This window comes from Nerophis lumbriciformis, linkage group LG08, assembly GCF_033978685.3.
Source record: "Nerophis lumbriciformis linkage group LG08, RoL_Nlum_v2.1, whole genome shotgun sequence".
Taxonomy (NCBI): Eukaryota; Metazoa; Chordata; class Actinopteri; order Syngnathiformes; family Syngnathidae; genus Nerophis; species Nerophis lumbriciformis.
In genome coordinates, this window is record NC_084555.2 from 19,972,523 (window position 1) to 19,994,578 (window position 22,056).

General features: G+C 37.7%; 1 protein-coding gene across 3 annotated transcripts in view; it reads left to right on the top strand.

Moving 5' to 3' along the window:
• LOC133611557 (CAP-Gly domain-containing linker protein 4) overlaps positions 1 to 21,193 on the top strand; it is a 69,496-nt gene extending 48,303 nt beyond the window's left edge. For 2 of the 3 annotated variants that reach the window (XM_061968447.1, XM_061968446.1), the window contains exons 10-15: positions 5,275 to 5,448; positions 5,533 to 5,652; positions 10,505 to 10,628; positions 16,679 to 16,758; positions 16,882 to 16,960; positions 18,734 to 21,193. In XM_061968447.1, the coding sequence (XP_061824431.1) occupies positions 5,275 to 5,448; positions 5,533 to 5,652; positions 10,505 to 10,628; positions 16,679 to 16,758; positions 16,882 to 16,960; positions 18,734 to 19,094 (938 nt within the window). In that variant the 3' untranslated portion in view covers positions 19,095 to 21,193. The remainder of the gene's footprint in view (positions 1 to 5,274; positions 5,449 to 5,532; positions 5,653 to 10,504; positions 10,629 to 16,678; positions 16,759 to 16,881; positions 16,961 to 18,733) is intronic. The other variant, XM_061968445.1, reaches the window with a different exon arrangement.
• Positions 21,194 to 22,056: the final 863 nt, after the last annotated feature.

Here is a 22,056-nt window from a genome sequence, read left to right on the forward strand (position 1 = left end):
TCTCCAAACATTCAGTTCAACTAGATTGTGTCTACTGTCATGTCAGCTCTATTCCTTTAGGTAATATTGATTTACTCCAACATGATATTAAATTAAAAATGAAAAGCCTGTGGGGTTCTGAGGATGGGAAACTCGAATCATCAGAGATCACACATCATGTCCAAACAAAATAACAACGTCAACCTTGTATGGACAAACTTCTCAAGAGTAACTGCATTAGATCAATAAATGATGGCCTTATATTTTATTTTATGGTAGTTAAAGAAATAACTATTTTAGTGCTGTTGCTTGAGTGGTTTGGGACATAAACTGAATTACTGCAGCAGCGGCAACCTCCCCGTTTCTCTGGTGAAGATGTGCTCGTTGTGACAAAAGTGTTCTTAATCAGCCTCCATTCAACTCTAACAGTGTTGCTTTTATTCTATGTAACATTCTCCCCCACTGTCACATAACCCTGGTAATATGTACAGTAAAATGGGTCCTTATAAAAGCCCTATGTGCTTTGCTGTAACATAATAAATAAGCAGTGTTGGGAAAATACCTTAAACAAGTAATTAATTATAGATACTACTTAATTTCCCCCCAAAAAGTAATTAATTCCAACAGAATTAATAATTAAATATCTGGTGTCTGCTGTTAAGATAGGTTTCATGAGATCAGATTGCATAAAGTAATATCTGTGACCATTCGACGCTCACTTTTACTGTGAAACAGAAATTGGTGGAAACAACTTTTTTACCTGTTATTGACTATGGAGATGTGTTGTACATGAATGCTACTGCTGGTTGTCTCCACAAGCTGGATAGTGTGTACCACGGGGCACTGAGATTCATCACCAACTGCGCTCCCCTTACTCACCATTGTGTGTTATACTCAATGGTTAACTGGACATCTTTATGTGCTCGACGCCTCAATCATTGGTATGTTTTCATCTACAAAACCATTCTGGGTATCACTCCATCTTATCTGTCTTGTCTTTTAACAAAGAAACAAGGAAGTCACAATCTTCGTTCAATGAATGTTCTGCAATTTGTCGTCCCCAAAGTAAGAACTGAACTGGGCAAGAAAGCATTTAGGTTTTCAGCACCGAAGGCTTGGAATAACCTACAATCGAACATTAAACTTCAAACCCTAGTTACGTTGAATGAGTTTAAAGCTTCTGTGAAAGGATTGCAGTCTACCTTGTCTGTATGCACATGTGTAATGTGAGCAAGTTTTAATGTTGTAAATGTGATGTTTTATGTATTTGTTTACTGTTTTTAATGTAACCTTGCTGCTGCCCTCTTGGCCAGGTCTCCCTTGGAAAAGAGATCTTTGATCTCAATGGGATTTTACCTTGTTAAATAAAGGCTAATAATAACTGAGCTGAAATCCCACAAGATATGCAGTGCTATTGCATGAAAAATTTGGTCAAATTACGAATTGTACAACTTCAGCTACATTCATATATGAAGTCTCTACAGTATTGACTTGGCAAACCTTAGAAACCATTCATTATACTGTAGTGTATACATACATTTACAGTCGAGGCCAAAATGATTAGCCCCTCAGGAATTATGAAACAGTTTACTAAAATTATTCCCAATGTTTGCAGCAATGATAAAACTTGATATAATCAAACCAGTACTATTTAGTAGCTTTTGGTATATTTTGGATATGAAATACATTTTTAAGGCTGCCTTTATATCAAATATAGTGAAAATAAGGTGGTCAAAAATATTAGCCCCCATGTGAATTTTTGTTTTCAAAACACACCTAATTAACCAATCAGGTTTCAAACCACACCTGTGCAGTCAATCGGCTTCCTGACAACACCTGAGCATTCAATCAGCATAAAAGGAATCCAAGGAACAGGGCACCTGTGCACATCGAGAGGTGGAGGAGCCGCTCTTGCATTAAATTATCTGTGTGTGTGTGTGTGTGTGTGTGTGTGTGTGTGTGTGTGTGTGTGTGTGTATGACTGGTCACTCTTAGCACTGCACTGGTTGGTTGTGGGTTATGGTAAATGGGTTATACTTATATTGGGCTTTTCTACCTTCAAGGTCCTCAAAGCACTATGACACTATTTCCACATTCATCCATTCACACAGGGACACCATGCACGTGACTAGGATGGCGGAAGCCGGGTATTGAACCAGGAACCGGTCGCTCTATCGTCTGAGCCACGCCGTCCCCCGTTCATCATTTAGCATACTTTGCAAGACCTCCGCTATGCGAGCATCAAAGGATAATTTCTACTTGTTATGCTTTTTCTTTGGCTTCTCCCCCCTAATGTACCAACAGTAAGCGCGGCCTCACACAGGGGTGTTAAAAGATGAATATACACAGGAAGTGACGTGAAGTGCTAACCGTAGGGCCACTGAAATAACACTGTGGCCGTGGTGTTTTCGTTATAGTAAGCGCATTTTCTGGAGAAACCATGCCATGTTTGTTGCGTTTGAACATTGGAAAACCTTATATCTAAACGATAATAGCTACATTCTATCTTAAAGTTGACCAGTATGCAAAACCAGCATTGTTCCAGTCGCAGCTATTGTTTTAAATTAAATTATAGCTTACTTGCGCATATTTATTTATTTGTATTTATTTATTAATTCATGGTAGTTTTATCTTACTGTCTTTTATTAACTTTTTCTGTGACTCTTTTCCTATTGTTTCATGTGTTTTTTTCTTCTCCTGGTCCTGGTCCCAGGCAGTACTTTGTCATGTCATGTTGTGATTTTTTTGTGTGTTAATACTTTTGTGTGTTTTTCAATACCAAATTTTCAATCAAACCATAGAGGCATGGCGTAGAGATTTATAAAACAATTTTGCCTTCCTTCATGCATCCTCTAAGCAAGCTGTTTGGAATTTGCCCAATTTGTGAAATTTCTCCCAAGTGTCAACAGACTTGATATGGAAGCGTTAAAACTGCAACATGGGTGATGGGGAGAAAAAACACCCACATATACATGTTACATGGACCGCAAGGAAGTGTTTTAAATCTAGAAAAAAAATCGCAATAGGGACACAAACATTTTTGGATGCCGAGTAATTGAGTACGTTCAAATCTCACCTTCTAAATTATACTTGTAAAGTGCAACGTTGGAACAAACACGCTACACGTGCAAAAAAAATCACAAAGAGCTTGAGTGTGGACACTGCTCCATGGACATGCACAAATCCAAAACTCTGGACAAACCGCACAAAATGAATACTGACTGACCATCAATTATATCCTGGAGTTTTTCCCCAGCAAATTACACTACAATAGCATGGTTTGATGTACGTCATTTACGGACGCCACGTGTTTTTTTTTATCATCCGGTTTTATATGAACTTTGATCCAAAACGTCAGAACAATAACTTTTTGGTTTTGGTGCATTAGTCTGTCTGAAAGGGACAAAACAGTACCAACAAAATGTGGACCAAATTACCTATTTGGTACCATTTCTGTACAGCATAAATTGTATAAATGTATGGATTTGACTTTATAATACATTTTGTTCACATGGTCAAAAAACCGATTCAAAGACAATGCATAATAGATAAAGACGGTAAAGACTGTTCTGACCAGAACGATTCTTGATTCACGTCTTTACCTCCTGTCAATAATATTGCCCTGTAATATAGTCTACTGACCCAAGAATATCGTTGAAACTTGTTTGGGTGGGTTTTTGTGGTTCCTGTGCCCTCTGGAGTTTGTAGATTTATTGTACAGGGGTAATATTCAGAGGTTTTGGTGGCTGATTGATCTTGACGTGACTGGAATAGTGCACCTTAAAGTAGCCAATGGAATGCTGTGATTGATTGTCCAATTAAGTAGAGTTTAATAACCAGGGCACAGACAGGCTGAACAGTCTTGGCAGCAATTTATCACTTTGTGTGTGTATTTATATATGCGTGGCGTGCTAGGAATGCAAGGTTGTGTGTGTCAGCACCTCCTTCCACCCCAGGAACTAGACTAATTTATGACCGAACTTTCTCTGAGCTTTTATTAGACATTTACAGTCTCTCAGTGCCACCTGTGTTTTTTGTGACTTACCGGCTCAGCAATGCAGAGAGTTTTGGTTGGAGTGTCGATAAACTTACTGGGTCACTGTGAAACCCTTTCATTTCACTAACCACAGGTGGATGATTGGAAGTTTCAGGTTGGACACGAATTGAAAGCTAAAGGTCAAGGGAAAAGAAGTGTTTGATATTCTAAGAAGGTGTGTACGTTTCTCCCCGGTGTCTGCAAAGTAAGGACGCATCTTTACGACAGCAATTAGCAAATGTCAGCCTGATGTACGACTTTCTCCTTGTCTGTCACTTTAGAATGAATTGCACAAAGGTACATTCACATTAAGCCTTGCACGTTAAATTATCTTGCACAATTCCTGTTGTTTTTTTTTGCGAGGGCAGACTTTGTTGACATAGGTAATTACATCAAACCATTAAAAAAATCACTTGTAACAGGAGAAATATGGTATAGGCTCTTAGCAATTTACATTTTTTCTCTTTAGGTTTTTCAAGTTGAATTTTGTAGCCTCCCTGGATTGTTTTACAACACTAACTTTGTTTGTAATGAAATATCCTCTACCCTAACCTCCAAATCACTCTGCTGTAGACTAGTCTTAGAGTGTATCATATCTCCTCATGAGAACCAGCATCCTCTGCAGCTGACGTGTTTTGCATAATCAATTTTCTTCCTGAAAATTGTCACTGACAAAAGACAGAGCAAAAGCAAATGTTCACTCCAGATGATCTTAGTATGATATGCATGTGGTGTATGTATAATGTTTGCATTTGTAACTTAAGACAATCAGGAATTGTATTGTAATCATACTGTATTGCTGCTGGCTTCTGTTTAAGACCGAGAATTGAAAGTCAACTTATTGCAAAGAGTTTGAGAGCATTTTTAAATGTATTTATTTGAAGTGGAGCCCCATTCTCTGCCAAAAGAGCTTCACAACAGATTCAATGAGTTATCCTCCAAGTGGTTTACTTGGTATTGATTGTCTGTGGCTGTCTAAAAGTTGGAAACTTAATCAAGTGATGCATACAAATGGATCAATCTGAAACATGAAGACATTACACAGCAGGCACCATCCTGTTTTTATTGTTCAATCAACATTGTTCAAGCTTCCTCATGTAAGCATTATTAAATGATGCATTCCGTATTAAAACATGAAGTGCCTTTTTTTCCAATAAACACAGCAGAGTGGTTAATCTTGCAACTCGTATCAACAGTGCTGACAATTTGTACACTTCATGGAATCATAGTCTGTATTTCTCTTTGTCATTTGATCACAGGTGTTTTCTCCCAATCACTCTCTTCTTCTTCATCCTCACTGGACTCCCGTCATGGACGGCGTCTTAGGCCGCATCCCAGGCAACGTCTTTCTGTCAGGCAGCAATGGGAGCAGAGTCCTCGGAGCACACCCTCCCCAGGCCTTCTCTCTTCTCCTGGCGTAGCTGCAACAGGAAGTCGGCATTATTTTACCACAGGAAGATTGAAGGTCTATTGGAATATATTTTAATTGAAATCCTCTCTGACCATTTCCATCCTAGGTCTACGAAGCCAATCCCCCTCTGCTAGGGGCCCTGATGTGCGCCTGGGGGACAGAGTGCTGGTCGTTGGCCAGAGAACCGGCATAGTTCAATACAATGGGAAGACCAGCTTTGCTCCAGGTCAGATTCTACAATTGTTGCAATCTGTGTGTATATATAATTGGCAGTTGAAAACACCATAAATTTCATTAAATAAATTGTATTCACTCAGGTGACTATAGGTGACTGTGTGTACATACCAATTACCACGTATACACCACGGCTGTTTAATTGGTGGCCCAGAGGCCAAATCTGGCCCGGGAATGATGCCATACCAGCCCCCGAGTTTAGTTCAAATCTTGGGAAACAAACATTTTTGCAGCAAATTCAAATAAATACAAGAGGGCTCTCCTTCTGTATAGTGGAACATGGAACTCTGCAGGATACAGATCCTTGCACTGACATTTTATCCTTACAAGCAAACATAGAACACTGGGGTCCAAAGTTGTGATTTACATAACTAAGGCATTCACCAAAACCTTTTTTAAGTCCACTCCTTTTTGGCAGTAACTTTTTTATTTAAACTAAGGTGTTGCTGTAGCTTGTTTACTTCAGATGCAGTCAGTAGTCATTTGTTCAACGTATTTAGTTATACAGGTAGTGTTCCTCAAGATTCCCATTTAGGACCTTTTCTTTTTTCATCATTTGGGCTGTTCAACCTGTGGCCCGCGAGTTCAATTGAAAAAACTTGTGAGAAACATACAATTTTGTAGCCGATTCTTAAAAAAATAGATTGCTGTCGTAGAGATGATCTTTGACTAGCTTTTTGCAAAAGGTCCTTAAAAACAACAGAGTACTCCTGTCTGTAACTGACCAAATAAGTAGACTAAATCAAATGTGTACTGAATATATATATATATATATATATATATAAATATATATATATATATATATATATATATATATTTATTAGGACTAATAGTAAAGGGAGAAGTCTGGCCCTCCGATCTTTCCGGAAATATGGCCCCCAAAACAATTTAGTTCAATATCTCTGGTAAATACAGTCCAGAGAGTGTATGTATAATAAAGTTTTAAATGTTTTTTTTTTTATGTTTTATACCCTTTTTGTCAAAATACATTTTTGGTATTGTTAAAACACACACTATGCAATATTTACCCCCCAAAAATTCAAAAGTCAAATATTTGATTTGAAGTAATTGGAGCCTTAAACAGGTCAATGATTCACAACAACATTAATTTTGATTCATTATATTGGTTTGAGCATTGACCGTTTTAAAAAATAAACAACATTATAAGACCCTTCAGGGTTCCACTCATAGTGTTAAAAGTGAGTCATACATATATATTGTATTTATTATACTTTCAACGCTTAAATTTGTAGATCAATTTCAGATCAATCCGTTGATATTACGTTTTTTTTTGTTTTTTTTAAGGTTTTTGGATGTTTTATACCCTTTTTGTCAAATAAAACCCTTTTTGTATTGTATAAATAAAAAGTATGCCATATTTTCCCTCTAAAACTCAGAAGTCCAATATTTTATGTGAAGTAGTTGGAGCCTTAAGAGGTCAATAGGTTTGCTTTTGATTTTGATTCAGAACGATTGTTTGAGCATTGACCGTTTTAGATTAAAAAAATAACATCACAAGACCCTTGGACCCTTGAGGGTCCTTCTCTTAAAAGTGTTAAAAGTACGTCATATATATATATATATATATATATATATATATATATATATATATATATATATATATATATATATATACGGTATATATATATATATATATATATATATATATATATATATATATATATATATATATTTATTTTACTTTGAACGCTTGAATCTCTAGATCAACTTCAGATTTATCCGTTAATATTAGGTTTTTGTTCATCGTTTATGTTTTTGTATGTTGTATTCCCTTTTTGTAAAAGAAACCCCCTTTTTTGTATGGCTGAAAAAACAAAAAATATTCCCTCCAAAAACTCAAGAGAAATATTTGATGTGAATTGATTGAAGCCGTAAATAGGTCATCATTTCACAACAACAGCAATTTTAACTTGTAAAAACTTTTTGATGATTGATCATTTTTAAGAAATAATATTTAAAGACCCATGGATCATTGAGTGTCCCACTCATCCATTCATCCATTTTCTACCGCTACTCAAAAAAAGTGTTAAAAGTAAGTCATATATAGATATTCTTTTTTTTACTTTGAACGCTTAAATCTCTAGATCAGCTTTAAATATATCCGTGGATAATAAGCTTTTGTCAATCTTTTGTGTTTTTGTATGTCGAATGCTCTTTCTGTCAAAGAAAACCCCTTTTTTTAATAGACCAACATATGCAATATCTCCTGCCCCAAAATTAAACATTTGATATGAGGTAATTGTAGCCTTGAATAGGTCAATAATTTCTAACATTGATTTTTATGTGATTAAGATGTATCAATAAGAATATCATTAATAATAAAGACATCACTAAGAATAGGAATATCACTAACAATAACAATATCATTAACAATAACATATCAGTATAGCATAACTAAAGCATAACTAAAGCATAACAATATATCGCTAACACTATCTACACAATCTCATTGACAATATCAATGTAAAAATAACAGAACAATACCAATAAAACAACAATAAGAACAACGACGAGGTAACACACAGACTCATTGTGAACATCTATTACAGACCAAAGATGATCTTTGCAAATGGTGCACTAGTGAACTACTCTTTTTCTGTCAGTAATGTGCACTGTTTAGCTTGTGCACTGCCTAGGCAGGGGTTGCTCCTGCTGCTCTCCCCTCTCTTGTTCTGCAGCCCTGTTTGGAGGACCAAACTGTGACTGCATGACAGGCAGGCGGGTCCTTGTGACCTTTGCTGGCACAATGACGACTCTGCCTAGAGTCTCCAAAAAATTTGCCTCTTGTAACGTTTGTGCCATTCCATTAGGGTTCAATGTTTGTGAAAACCACAAAGGCATTGTAACAGGAATATGATAAAAAGGGTATGGTGCCAATTGTTGGACCGTCCTTCTGCAAGGATTTTGGGTGTGTTTTTTAGGTGGAACAAACCTGCAAAAAAGATTAGATGACATCAGATTACATCATATGACAAACATTATTATATAAACTTTGACAAACACAAAACAAAGAATATTCCAGTTATTTCAAATAATCATAATAAGTGGCAGCATTTGTACAATACCAAAAGGTAAATATGAATGCTAAATGTGAATTATACTATAACTGATGCAAAATTGTGCTTACCTGGTCAAAAACATGTTTCCCTAGGATCGTAAACCTTTTGCAAGCGTTCAAGTTGCATGAATCTGGCTGCTGCCATGGTGAAATGGCTGCAAACTTTGCAGCGGAATTGCAAACTTCAAACATGCGTTCAAAAGCAAACACTCAGCCACAGGACCAATGGGAGAAGCGAAGGGCTAATTAGACTGTCTCTTATTGGTTGTGTTGCAAACATGTTTTTGTGAAGCTGCAGCAGAGCATCTTTGATCTGTAGATCAAACAAGCTGTTTGGACCTGGTTTATTTGATGTGGTTTCAGACATGCATACACAAAATATGTTTATTTGTTTGCATGTATTTTCAACATCTGTTTTACATAAATAATTGCATAAACTTTTGCAGCCTTGTACATACAACGTCCTGCAAAAGCCACACGTTTGTATGTGGCTCAAATGTGTCAGTGCATGCATGCACCAACGCACTGTGACGCACAAGTGCGCACACATGCACGTGCAACATATTATGTGTAACCACATCCAAACAATGTCACTACCAACTCACTAACATAGTTTTTATTGCATACAAGTTGTTGGCAGGTTTTCGATTTTCAAAGCAACTATGACTACAATATGAACATATGGTACTATATAGTACTCTGGTGGTATCTCGCGGTTGAGGTGTCAAATTACACATCTAATATGATTTGCACGTATTTCAAAGGGAAATGCTTGGATTAATTTGGTTTTCATGAAAAAAGCATTATAAAATAACAGGTTTACAGTACATGAAAAAATAGCCATTATAAAGAGAGTCAATAGGGAACAAAAAGGTCCTCAGGCCTATAATGTAGTCTAACTGTACAGCTCATGGTAAAAATAACTTATCAAAAAACGGACACTGAACATTTTGAGCTTAATTCCTTTACAACTCCAGTGGCCATATTTCTTCCCGCTAATTTTTAAAATGAAAATTCTTTTGTATGATGCCATCTTCAAAAGCAAAAAAGGACAAGAAAAGGGCCTGGTTAAAGACAGTTGCGTTTAGATTCAAATTTTTAAAAAGGCTTAGTCACAATGGCAGCCCCTACACTATAAGTCTGACAAATAAAAAAGAAAGAAAGGGAAATGAAAACATTTTACTGTACAAGCCTGGCACATTCGTGTCTGAAGTGGGATAACGGTATTAAAATCCATCACACTTCTGCATGCCTGAATACATACTGCACTTTTAGATTGCGTTGGCGGCCTGCAACTATTATGGTACAGTATACACTACACTCGGACCTTGCGGAGAGAATGAGCACGTTCAGTGGAAGGCTCAGACTCCCTAAATGCAACACGGAACGACACAGGAGGTCCTTCATACCGACAGCCATCAGACTGTATAATGCACATGTTCCTTGACTGCACTTAAATGTAGAATGTATGTAGAATATATTTATATTATTCATATATTATATATTATATATATAATATATTATATATATTATATTATTTATTATTATTATTGTCTATTGTGAGCGAACTGTGGTGCTGAATTTCCCCCAGGGATCAATAATGTACTTTCTATTCTATTCTATACAGTATATATTTGTCTTATCATTTGGACAGCAATAATTAGAGGTCGCCCAAAAACACATTTCTTGTTTGTTTCAACAGTCTTGGCCTCAAACTTCTACTGTTTTGTCAATGATCCATTTTACAACATGTCTCTCGCTTCAGGATTCTGGTTGGGAATTGTACTCGACACACCCAGTGGGAAGAACGACGGCTCAGTGGGTGGTGTAAGATATTTCAGCTGCCCACCAAGGCATGGAGTATTTGCTCCTCCATCTCGTGTTCAAAGGTGAGTACTCATGCTTGAAGTTACAAAAAATAGTAACTTGTGTCAACTTTAGACTAGCCTGGGGTTGCCTTCATCAATACATCTGATGCCAGTAATGAGCTCTTTTGACAATGTCATTTGTGCTCGTGTTGACATATTGGATTCAGCCCTGTGTGGCAAACAGTCGTCCTCTATGCTTGTAATTAACAAGAGTCTGAAATGTCAGTCAAGACGCCCCAAGGCCCCCTCTTGCCATGGCTTCTCAATTTTATGTGGCAGCCATTGAGCCAGCTGCTGCAAGCCTTGCCTTTTAGTATGGATCATGGATATTGTGAACGTCCATTATAAATCATGGGTAAGAAAGAGTTATTGATAAGCAAAGGTATTGACTGTGACCCTGTCATGACACGTTGTCTTACTATATGATATGTAATTTGAATCTGCAAGTTTTACTCTACTACAGTTTATACACTGGATGCTTGTAACTTAAAAGTACATATTAAGGACTATGCTGTAACACATACCCTGTATAGCTGCTGACAAGCGTGATCTGAAATTATAAAAATGAGCTTTGACAAGCATTGTTTATATTTTTGGAACCCTGAGTGAGGACTCAAGTGTTTCAAAAAACAAAACATAATTTAGAGTTTAAGCTAAGATGTTTTCATTTATTTCCAACAGAAAGTTTGATTGCTTTAGTGTTTCTAAATGACTCCCTGGTGTTGTGCCTACTTTTTTGCTATTAATCACACATTTCATAGGATTTGGTCCACCATTAGTCAGCTTGCTTATTCGTCATATTGCCTGGTTTGTGTGCAGTATACATAGATCACTAATCAATTGCCATTCATATGTCATTAGTAACATAAAATCATGCCCGGGCTTTGTATCTAAATATTTTAGTCTGTGCGTGCGAACACTGTTTAGTTTAAAGTTGAGATCCGGTGACCGTAAAGGCCGTAATGTATAATTCACATCATTTTTAAATTTACCAGAGCATTGTGTTGCTGCTTGGGCAATCTCAGAATATAAAACATGTTTTCAGTTATTTTACCTTTTTTTGTTAAGTACATAACTCCACATGTGTTCGTTCATAGTTTTGATGCCTTCAGTGACAATCCATCCATCCATCCATTTTCTACAGCTTGTCCCTTTTGGGAGTTGCGGGGAGTACTGGAGCCTATCTCAGCTGCATTCGGGCGGAAGGCGGGGTACACCCTGGACAAGTCACCACCTCATCGCAGGGCCAACACAGATAGACAGACAACATTCACACTCATATTCACACACTAGGACCAATTTAGTGTTGCCAATCAACCTCCTTTAGTGACAATCTACAATGTAAATAGTCATGAAAATAAAGAAAATGCATTTAAATGAGAAGGTGTATCCAAACTTTTGGCCTGTACTGCATATGTATATGTACAGTATATGTATATCTGTATGTATATGTATATCCTTTGTTATAGTACAAGGGACAATGCACATTAATGGACAGATAAAATGTTAATGTGCCAGATTGTAGCCAAAAGCACATTTTTTTGCTGTTTTTATCTGCCACACGTAGAAAGCCGGTCCGTGAAAATAATGCATACATTAAACCGGTCCCTGGTGGAAAAAAGGTTGGGGAACCCTGCTGTAGACAATAACAGCGCAAGGAATTTCACATTGACGCTAATAATGGCAGCCTAAATTTTTGTATTTATCACCGTTTAAACAGGAATAGCAATTTCAGTAAAAACAATGAGGTGAAAACAAAGGTTGAGTGTGCACCAAGGAAATATGGCATTAATTGATGGCTAAATATGCCTTTCAGAATTTGCTGGCTTTTTAACATATAAATAAGTAAATAGCAGCAATTCTACAGTGGGAGCGTTATTTTGGCAGAACAGCGTTATGGAGCTGCGTGGGTTCCTTCCAGGTACTCTGGTTCCCACCTCCAAAGACATGCACCCGGGGATAGGTTGATTGGCATGAATGTGAGTGTGAATGTTGTCTGTCTATCTGTGTTGGCCCTGTGATGAGGTGGCGACTTGTCCAGGGTGTACGCCGCCTTCTGCCCGTGTGCAGCTGAAAGGGACAAGCGGTAGAAAATGGATGGATGGATGGATGACCAAACGCCGCTTATTTGTTGTGTTCCTTGTTTTCCCCGCAAGACTCAATGGCCTACTAAACCCCTGCCCTTCCTCCTTCCAAGACGTGCTTGCACGTATAAGAACATCCATGATTGGTTGGTTGTTTACTATGATGAGTCACGATTGGTTGAGATGAGAGCAAAACATTAGGGACAGGCCAATCAGAGGCAGGATTGGGCGGGTCATCGAACCAGGAAAATAAATCACAACAGAAATCCCAAATGACGACGAGAGAGTCGTTAAAGAGAAGCGGGCGATTTATATATTAAAATAATAGTGGAAGATGGCAGAGGGATTCTCTTGTTTAGATTTTTCTTTTAGGTTAATTATTTTAAGTTATTATTGTGCATTGAAAAAAAGTACAAAGACTGAATCATCAACATGTGGGGTCTTTGTTTGGACATTCGTTTACACGGAATGATATGCAGGCAAACCGTACAATAACCGAGACAGCATAAGAAAATCAAGACAACATTTTGGACAATATTTTTGGCTAATTCTTATGAAAAATGAGGCATACTAAAACTGGGGTACCACTATGCTGTACACTGTTTCTTTCATACATTTTATTGTTTTGTTGTATAAAAACATGAGCGCCTAGTTTTCTATAACAGGGATTGTGAATGATTCTCAAACTGTGGTACACCGAATAATCACTTAATTAAGTGATGAGTGTTTTATTTTCCAATATTCAAATTGTGTGTAATGTTACGGAGGCCACAAATATTGAATATGCTTGTTAAATAAAACCCCTGCCTTGTTTTTAATGAATACTTAGGCCTACTACAGTATTTTAATGTTGGTCATTATGGTGGTACTTAGAGAGAAACGTTTTTTTTGAGGCGGTACTTGGTGAAAAAAGTTTGAGAACCACTGTTCTAACACATTACATTTTTATGCTAGTACTGCATTGCATCCTGTATACCACGTGTCACGTTTAACGTATGTAGACTATAAAAATAGTATGAGGCCTGTCAGATGACGAAAGTAGCAAGTTCTTATACTGCTCACAAGCCACTAGGTGGCACACTAAACATGTTACACACAGAGTTGGGTATATAAAGAGTGTGGACAACTAAACAACAAGCCATGTTGGACAGACACCAAGGACATGTGCAGCTGGAAGCATGCAATTGCAGTTGTTCGGATGTTGCTTTTATTTTGTCAAAGTATAATTTTGGACCAATTTTGCGGCCATATTTGATGCACTCTGTTGTATACATTCATGCAGTGTTTAGTGACCAGCAGGCTGTCTAACATACTCCCGACGGTGCAAAAAACGTATTACACTCATTTTGCCAAAATCCTCCTTAGCTTTGGACCAACAATTACAGAAAAAATATGACTTTTGTGTTACATATGTCAACTGGGGGCTGCCTCCAATGTATTGTTTGTCATCACTGTGCTATATCTATATATGCCTGTGATTTGACTTTTGTTTTTTTTATATAGGTTTTGCTGTGGCGAGTCATGGCTTCCTGATTTTATTATCCCCATACTTGAATACTGAACTAATGCATTTTTTTATATTTTTATATTTAGTAGTTTAGTTTGGAATATTATTATTGGTGACAAATGAAGAAAAGGTGCAATTTTGAAGCTGAGTTTTGTCAGGCAAAATATGTATTCATTCACTGTTACTGAGAGTGTGATATACCATGTGTATGTATGCTTGCTTACCTTGCACAACTTAATGTCACTCTTTGGCACACTTCCCGGCTAAACTTTACTTTTCATAATGTTCTTCGAAGCAATGCAAATACTTCCATCATTTTTGGTGAGTGGATCGTCCCCATGCCGCACAACAGGGCTTGTTTACATGGGAAAAAAACTCTTCAGTTAAAATAAATATCTCATTAGGAAGTACAGTGTCGCATAGCAGTGACTCCAAACTGGTGTCCAACATGGGGCCCGGTAGTCACGTGAGGGTCTTTTGACCAATCATTTATGAGATTGTCTGAAACCGAGTTGTCCATACTCTCTCTATAGATGGCTCTGGTTACACAACGAGAGCAAGCCAGGAGCAGGGATGCTAATAAATAAGATAACCGCTAAGCTAGCTTTAAACAACAACAAGACTTAGTAAAGTTAAGGAAGTGTAGATGGAACCGGGAAAGTAAACAACTGATAAACAGGAAATTAACAAATGAATTAGTAAATCTAGAGCAGTGATGGGCAAACTATGGTGTTTTTAATCTGGCCGGCCAAATATTACAATAAAATTAAGCAAAGATCTGTTTTGAGAATTGCCACAACAAAACTCATATTAGACTTTAAAACATTAGCAAAAAAGGGTGATCAAAAACACTGCTCCCACTAAAACAGAATGTAAGTGTTAACTCTGTAATACCATTTTTGTGTTTCTTTGATGTTCTGATATGATATTTTTGAAAATAGGCGTATTCTGATTAAGTAGCCCATGTTTGGGAAGACTATTTTACTCTCAACAGACATGATATGCTTTGAAATGCATCACATGCTCACCCGGCCCGTCCGTCACACTTCAAAAGCCAAGTTTTCAACGTTTGCCCACCCCTGGTCTAGAGAGAGGATAACATAACTGTTAGTGTGTCAGCAATGTCACAACCAGAAGTACACAACAAGGTCACAAGGGCAGATCGATTCATAAATTGGTGGTGTCTATATCAAGAGTAGTATCAGTAAACGATTGATACTAGAGTGATTAGGTCGAGATTTGTATTTTCTCAAAATATTTCTTGTTGTTTTTGTTGAGGTTAACAAACCTGGGGGAAAAATTCCTCGGGCACAGGACGACTTTGTGTGTTGATTTTTTTAAACCGTCAATAGCACTCACCATAAATACATTGACAAATTTACACTTACTACCAGTACATATGATCGGTAATGTTAACTCATTGATGATCAGTATCGGAAAATCCTGATTGGAACACCTCTAGTTTTTTTTACCACCTTATGTTATATATTTTCAATATGAGATTTCCAGTTCATTTTGTCAGCTATTATTATACCTAGAAATGTTGATTTATTTTACCCTGTCAGTGTCGGCATTTAGTCAATTTACTGAAAACAATCATGGACATTTTCAATTTAAGCGAATGCAGTCCGTCTCACTTTTGCTGATCATTATGTGGGATCTTGGCAGGTTTGAGTTAGCTCTTCCTGGATGCCAATGTAATAGTTTTATAAGTGAACACCATCGTTGGCCTGTGAATGAATGTGCATTTCTAGAATTTAATACAACATTTGATCAGCATAAACATTTTTTCTCATTTGGCTAAGGACAGAACAATGACTCTATATGAATCTCAAGTGCAAATGTAGCTACAGTATTTATGGAGCGCCTGAAAAAGTTGTTATAGATAAACACTTACATGGCGGTTATAATTTTTAGTCCGGTATCATTTAAAAGATAAATTGTTGGTTTTATCTTCCTCCACCCTATAGGGCTGGGAAGTCTTTCTTCATTGCTTCCATTAACTCCTAGCATCGTTTCTTTTAATCTACCATTTACGCCTTCCATGAGATAGAAGATACCACTTGTAGTGTTGTTGTTTTTTTGCCATCTATTTTTCATGTCTGTTCAATTTTACCCCTAATTAACCTTTCTGTTTCAGGAGCGTACATGCTTCTGTCATAAGGACAACCTTCATTTGACGACGTGTTTCTTGCCGCTCTTTTCTACAACCGATTAGGAAAACAAACAACTTTTCTTTTGCTGCAGGGAGATAAGATAATCCTTTATTACTCCCGCGGTGGAGAAATTCACATCACAGCACTTTTTGTTGCTGTCAGGGAGAGAGTGGGGTCAATCAGCTGAAGTCATCTGTTTTTATTTGAAAACTAAAATGGTATACAGTACTTACTGAATTTGCAACAGACCTTGTCTTTGCTGTCTCAGTATATTTGTACACGGGTGACTGCTGTTACATTACTTATGCTACATCTGTGTAATAGTTTGTCTTCCCCAAGGATTCATGGATCTGTTGATTGCCTCTCAGAGCTCTCCTCGTCGCATCTCAATCGTCCTTTCAGCGGTGAGTACGCCATCTGTATTGCGGCCCTTGTCTGAGACGTGTTTCTGCATTCATCATGCGCAAATGAAATGAAATGATTTTTGCCAGCATATGCACACTTGAATTCATGTGATTGCCACGCAGGAACGATCCGTCGCAGTTCAAGTACATCGTCTACTATCGCCGCTCCAAAGGAAACAAGCAAAAGAAGCCCTGTTACCAGGTGTGTCCTTTTTCCACACTATGCTCATATTTCTCCAGCTTCCAGCTCACCGTTTGCAGACAGGAAGCAGTTGTGTTGTATCAGCAGAGGGTTCCTTTTTCCATAATGCTGTTGCATTGTTATTTGAAGTGAAGAAGAGATTCAATTTCAGCCCCTCAAATACAGTGGAAGTTTAACGGGGGAACACAATGTATTATTCGATGCTGTTCAATTTTACAGTGCTGGTCCAACAATTGTTCCCAATATAATGCTAATATATCGTTTGTCTACGCTTTTTTCCAACAATATGTGACTCCAATAAACATAATTTGAAGTGCATTTTTACCACTTTTTACATACCGTATAACAGGGCTATGCAACCCGGGAATGACGCCGAACCAGCCCCTGAGTTCAGTTAAATTTGTTCTTACAAATCTAACATCTTTGCTGTAAATTCCTAAAAACATAGGACTGTTTTTATGAAATGTGTACTTCTGACAGAATGAATAGACCAAAAACAAATGTCCACTGCAAAAGATGCTGGTTCTCAAACTACACTGAACAAAAATATAAATGCAACCCCAATTCCAGCTGTACAATACTTTTGGACAACATTTTTGTCTAATTTGAATTCAATTGACCTGCAAACACACACACAAAAAAAGGAAAACATTTTATTTGAATCAATTCTTAAAATGTATGACTCGATTTAGAACTAAAATTTTAATAAAATATGTGATTTGAATGTTAATCAAATTTTGGGGGGTCGGGGTGGTAGTTGGGTGTGGGGGTTATCGAGCTAGTGTCAATCAGAGACTGGACAAATGTATGCTCTGATTAGCTGTTTGGTTGCCAATTAGATCACTTGTTACATTGCAAGAAAATGTACAAAAAATACTTCATAATGTTTATAAATCATTACCCATAAAGCTTTATTTAACCAAGTTAATAAAACAAATCACCTGTGGCTGTCGTACAAGTTGTTTTTCATTAATTAGCTGACAACCAATGCTTCCGAGATAGTGTAGCAAGCAATCTAATTGAAGACCAAACAGCTAATCAGAGTGTATGTTTATGGTAGCCATTTTGGCACACATGTAACGCTGAGACCAGAAACCTTAGTCATTATTGCATGTTATTTTGGATGATAACAAACATGTTTATTAAGCACAAAATAAATGTATGATATATTTGCTCAAACTAATTTGTTTGAGTTTATTTTGTCTTCAAAATATATTATACAGGTGCAACTCAAAAAACTTCAAATGTGACACTGATATATGATACAAAGTCATTACGTGTACATTGAGGTTATGAGAGGCCTTAATTTGTTATAATTCTGATGATATTGGGTAACAGTTTTTGAACACCGCAAATTTTCTGAGATTTTCAATTTGAGAGTTTCATAAGATGTTAATCATCAAATTTATATCAAAAGAAGGCTTGAAATATCTTGATATTAAATTTTTTTTAAATGTTTTACTTGTATATGTTTGCAAACTCCATAATTCTGAGCTCATAATCTGCCTGTGTGCCCTCAAAATCAAGGCACAAATATAACCAATGATTTTTTGCGATTATATGTGACATTTGCACGATGACAGTGTAACGTTTGAGGCATCCCTTTACAAAAACGGGTCGGTTCTCCAAATTGGTTTCACTGTACTGTACTGTATATTACTGTACTTAGCTTGCACTTGTCTCATTAACTTTGGATGAACCCTCCCACTGCTTTCCGATTTCATGAATTCCCTTTACTATTTTTTCCCCATGCCATCACCTTCCATCTAAAAGGAGCCGTTCCAACCCTCATCGCCAACGCTGGAACACCCTGAGTGGCGGCAGCCGCAGCGTTTCAGGCAATACTGCAGGTACTGTTTCCAGTTCTGACTGCCAGGTCCGCCTCCATGTGGGCATGCAGGTCCTGTTGAACAGTGCCAATGAGATGGCGTCCATCCGTTACTTGGGCATAGCTGACTTCGCCCCTGGCCTGTGGCTGGGTCTCGAGCTCCGAGGCCCCAAAGGAAAGAACGACGGCTCTGTTGGTGGCCGCCGCTACTTCACCTGCCGCCCTGGCTGTGGCATGCTTGTCCGTCCGAGCCGTGTCACCTATCATGGGATCAATGGATCCCGCTTGGTGGATGAAAACAGTTGAGAACAGGAATTATTCCAACACAACTCCAGAGAAGGTACACTTGTAGGTGGGATCTGTTAGTGAGTCTTACATCTATCGATCAGAGATTGTTTATTTAGAGCTTGTGGGTTAAAACCTACCTCGATCCTCCAAGCCTGGCTAATTGTTATGTGAAATACTGCACTTTATTGAATAATATTTGAATTCCCAATGGAATAAACTGCAGAAGGGAGCATTTAAAAATATACAAAGCAATGCAATACTTTTAAATCAAAATTAGTTTCTTAGATCAGAATATATTTAGCAGGTGATATGGATATGCACATTTTTAAATATCGTTTGAAATTTAATATCTCTGTAGGATAATTTAGGTGCATTACCCTAAGCAGAAATGTTTTTCATCACCAATAACTTGGATACAAGGGAGTAACTACATATGTGTGCATACTTGCCAACCCTCCTGGATTTTCCGGGAGACTCCCGAAATTCAGCGCCTCTCCTGAAAACCTCCCGGGACAAATTTTCTCCCGAAAATCTCCCGAAATTCAGGTGGAGCTGGAGACCACGCCCCCTCCAGCTCCATGCGGCCCTGAGTGACGTGTTGACAGCTTGTTCACACGTCCGCTTTCCCACAATATAAACAGCTAATGATCGAGGGCGAGTTCTTGGTTTCTTATGTGGGTTTATTGTTAGGCAGTTTCATTAACGTCCTCCCAGCGCGGTAACAACACACAACAACAGCAGTCAAGTTTTCGTCTACCGTAAAGCAGTTCGTCTGCCATAAACAGCAATGTTGTGACACTTTTAAACAGGACAATACTGCCATCTACTGTACATGCAAATGTGACCCACCCATAATGTGTCACATTTTTGTGTTGATTTATTTAGTCTATTTTGTGGTTTGAATTCGTTTTTGGAGCTGTCATTACACATTTATCAGTATTCACATTGGTCAGTAGGGGGCAGTAGGGCGTTTCTTCCCAATTGAATGCTATCACCTGCAGACCGGAAGTGTCTTGTCATTCTGATGAGCGCGACCAGTCTGTGAACAATTGAAACGTCCTGTGTGCTTTTTCCTCCTGTATAACAGGTTAGTTTTGGTGAATCAACTCACTGAATAATATCCATGTGATCTTTATAAGTTTTAAGTACACATTCTGATGGTGGAGCCTAACTCTAAAGTGTTTGTGAGTTGTAGTTTGTATTTGTGAATGAATCCAGTGCACAGCTGCAGTAATCAATACAAAAAGGCGACGTGAGTGCGCAATGTTTATATAGGAACTTCTGATCCTAATTCAGACTCCCAAATTAGAGCTCCCGTTTTCTTATTGATTTTATAATGTATATTTGTATAATGTGTGTGTTCTGAAATAGTGACAGAGAATAGAACAAGGAAGAACAATTCAACCCTTAACTCAACAATGAGTAGATGAGTGTTATGTGTGTGTATATGTGTAAATAAATGAACACTGAAATTCAAGTATTTCTTTTATTTATATATATATATGTAATAAAATATATATATATATAGCTACAATTCACTGAAAGTCAAGTATTTCTTATAAATATATATCTTAACCACGCCCCCAACCACGCCCCCCGCCCCACCCACGACCACGCCCCCATGTCCCACCTCCCGAAATCGGAGGTCTCAAGGTTGGCAAGTATGTATGTGTGTGTTTTACATTAAATTGATGGACATAAAGTCAGTCTAATCAAAACTTCCATTCTAATACAATTGGAGCACCACAAATATATCTTACTGTACAATGTCAAGTAATGATAAAAAAGGACTGAAATGCACATGGTTTTGAACCCATCCTTACTTGGCATACTAAAATAGGAGTCTAGCAGAGAACAACCTAAAGGGGAACTGCACTTTTGTGGGATTTTTTCCCATCCACAATCTTTATGTGAGTAGTTTTCCTTTCTGTGTGTTCTAAATATTGTACATCTGCTCGTACGAGGTGGCTAACAATGCAGGTAATGGGATTCATCTACCCCGCCAATAAAGTGCTCTAAAAACCACCAACAACGCTCAATTTACATGCCGTGACCTGAATATTAACCAAGCTATATAGACATTGTTATTATAAGAGCTACAAACCCCGTTTCCATATGAGTTGGGAAATTGTGTTAGATGTAAATATAAACGGAATACAATGATTTGCAAATCATTTTCAACCCATATTCAGTTGAATATGCTACAAAGACAGCATATTTGATGTTCAAACTGATAAACATTTTTTTTTGTTGCAAATAATCATTAACTTTAGAATTTGATGCCAGCAACACGTGACAAAGAAGTTGGGAAAGGTGGCAATACATACTGATAAAGTTGAGGAATGCTCATCAAACACTTATTTGGAACATTCCACAGGTGACCAGGCAAATTGGGAACAGGTGGGTGCCATGATTGGGTATAAAAGTAGATTCCATGAAATGCTCAAACATTCACAAACAAGGATGGGGCGAGGGTCACCACTTTGTCAACAAATGCGTGAGCAAATTGTTAAACAGTTTAAGAAAAACCTTTCTCAACCAGCTATTGCAAGGAATTTAGGGATTTCACCATCTACGGTCCGTAATATCATCAAAGGGTTCAGAGAATCTGGAGAAATCCCTGCACGTAAGCAGCTAAGCCCATGACCTTCGATCCCTCAGGCTGTACTGCATCAACAAGCGACATCAGTGTGTAAAGGATATCACCACATGGGCTCAGGAACACTTCAGAAACCCACTGTCAGTAACTACAGTTGGTCGCTACATCTGTAAGTGCAAGTTAAAACTCTCCTATGCAAGGCAAAAACCGTTCATCAACAACACCCAGAAACGCCTGAGCTCATCTAAGATGGACTGATACAAAGTGAAAAAGTGTTCTGTGGTCTGACGAGTCCACATTTCAAAATGTTTTTGGAAACTGTGGACGTCGTGTCCTCCGGGCCAAAGAGGAAAAGAACCATCCGGATTGTTATAGGCGCAA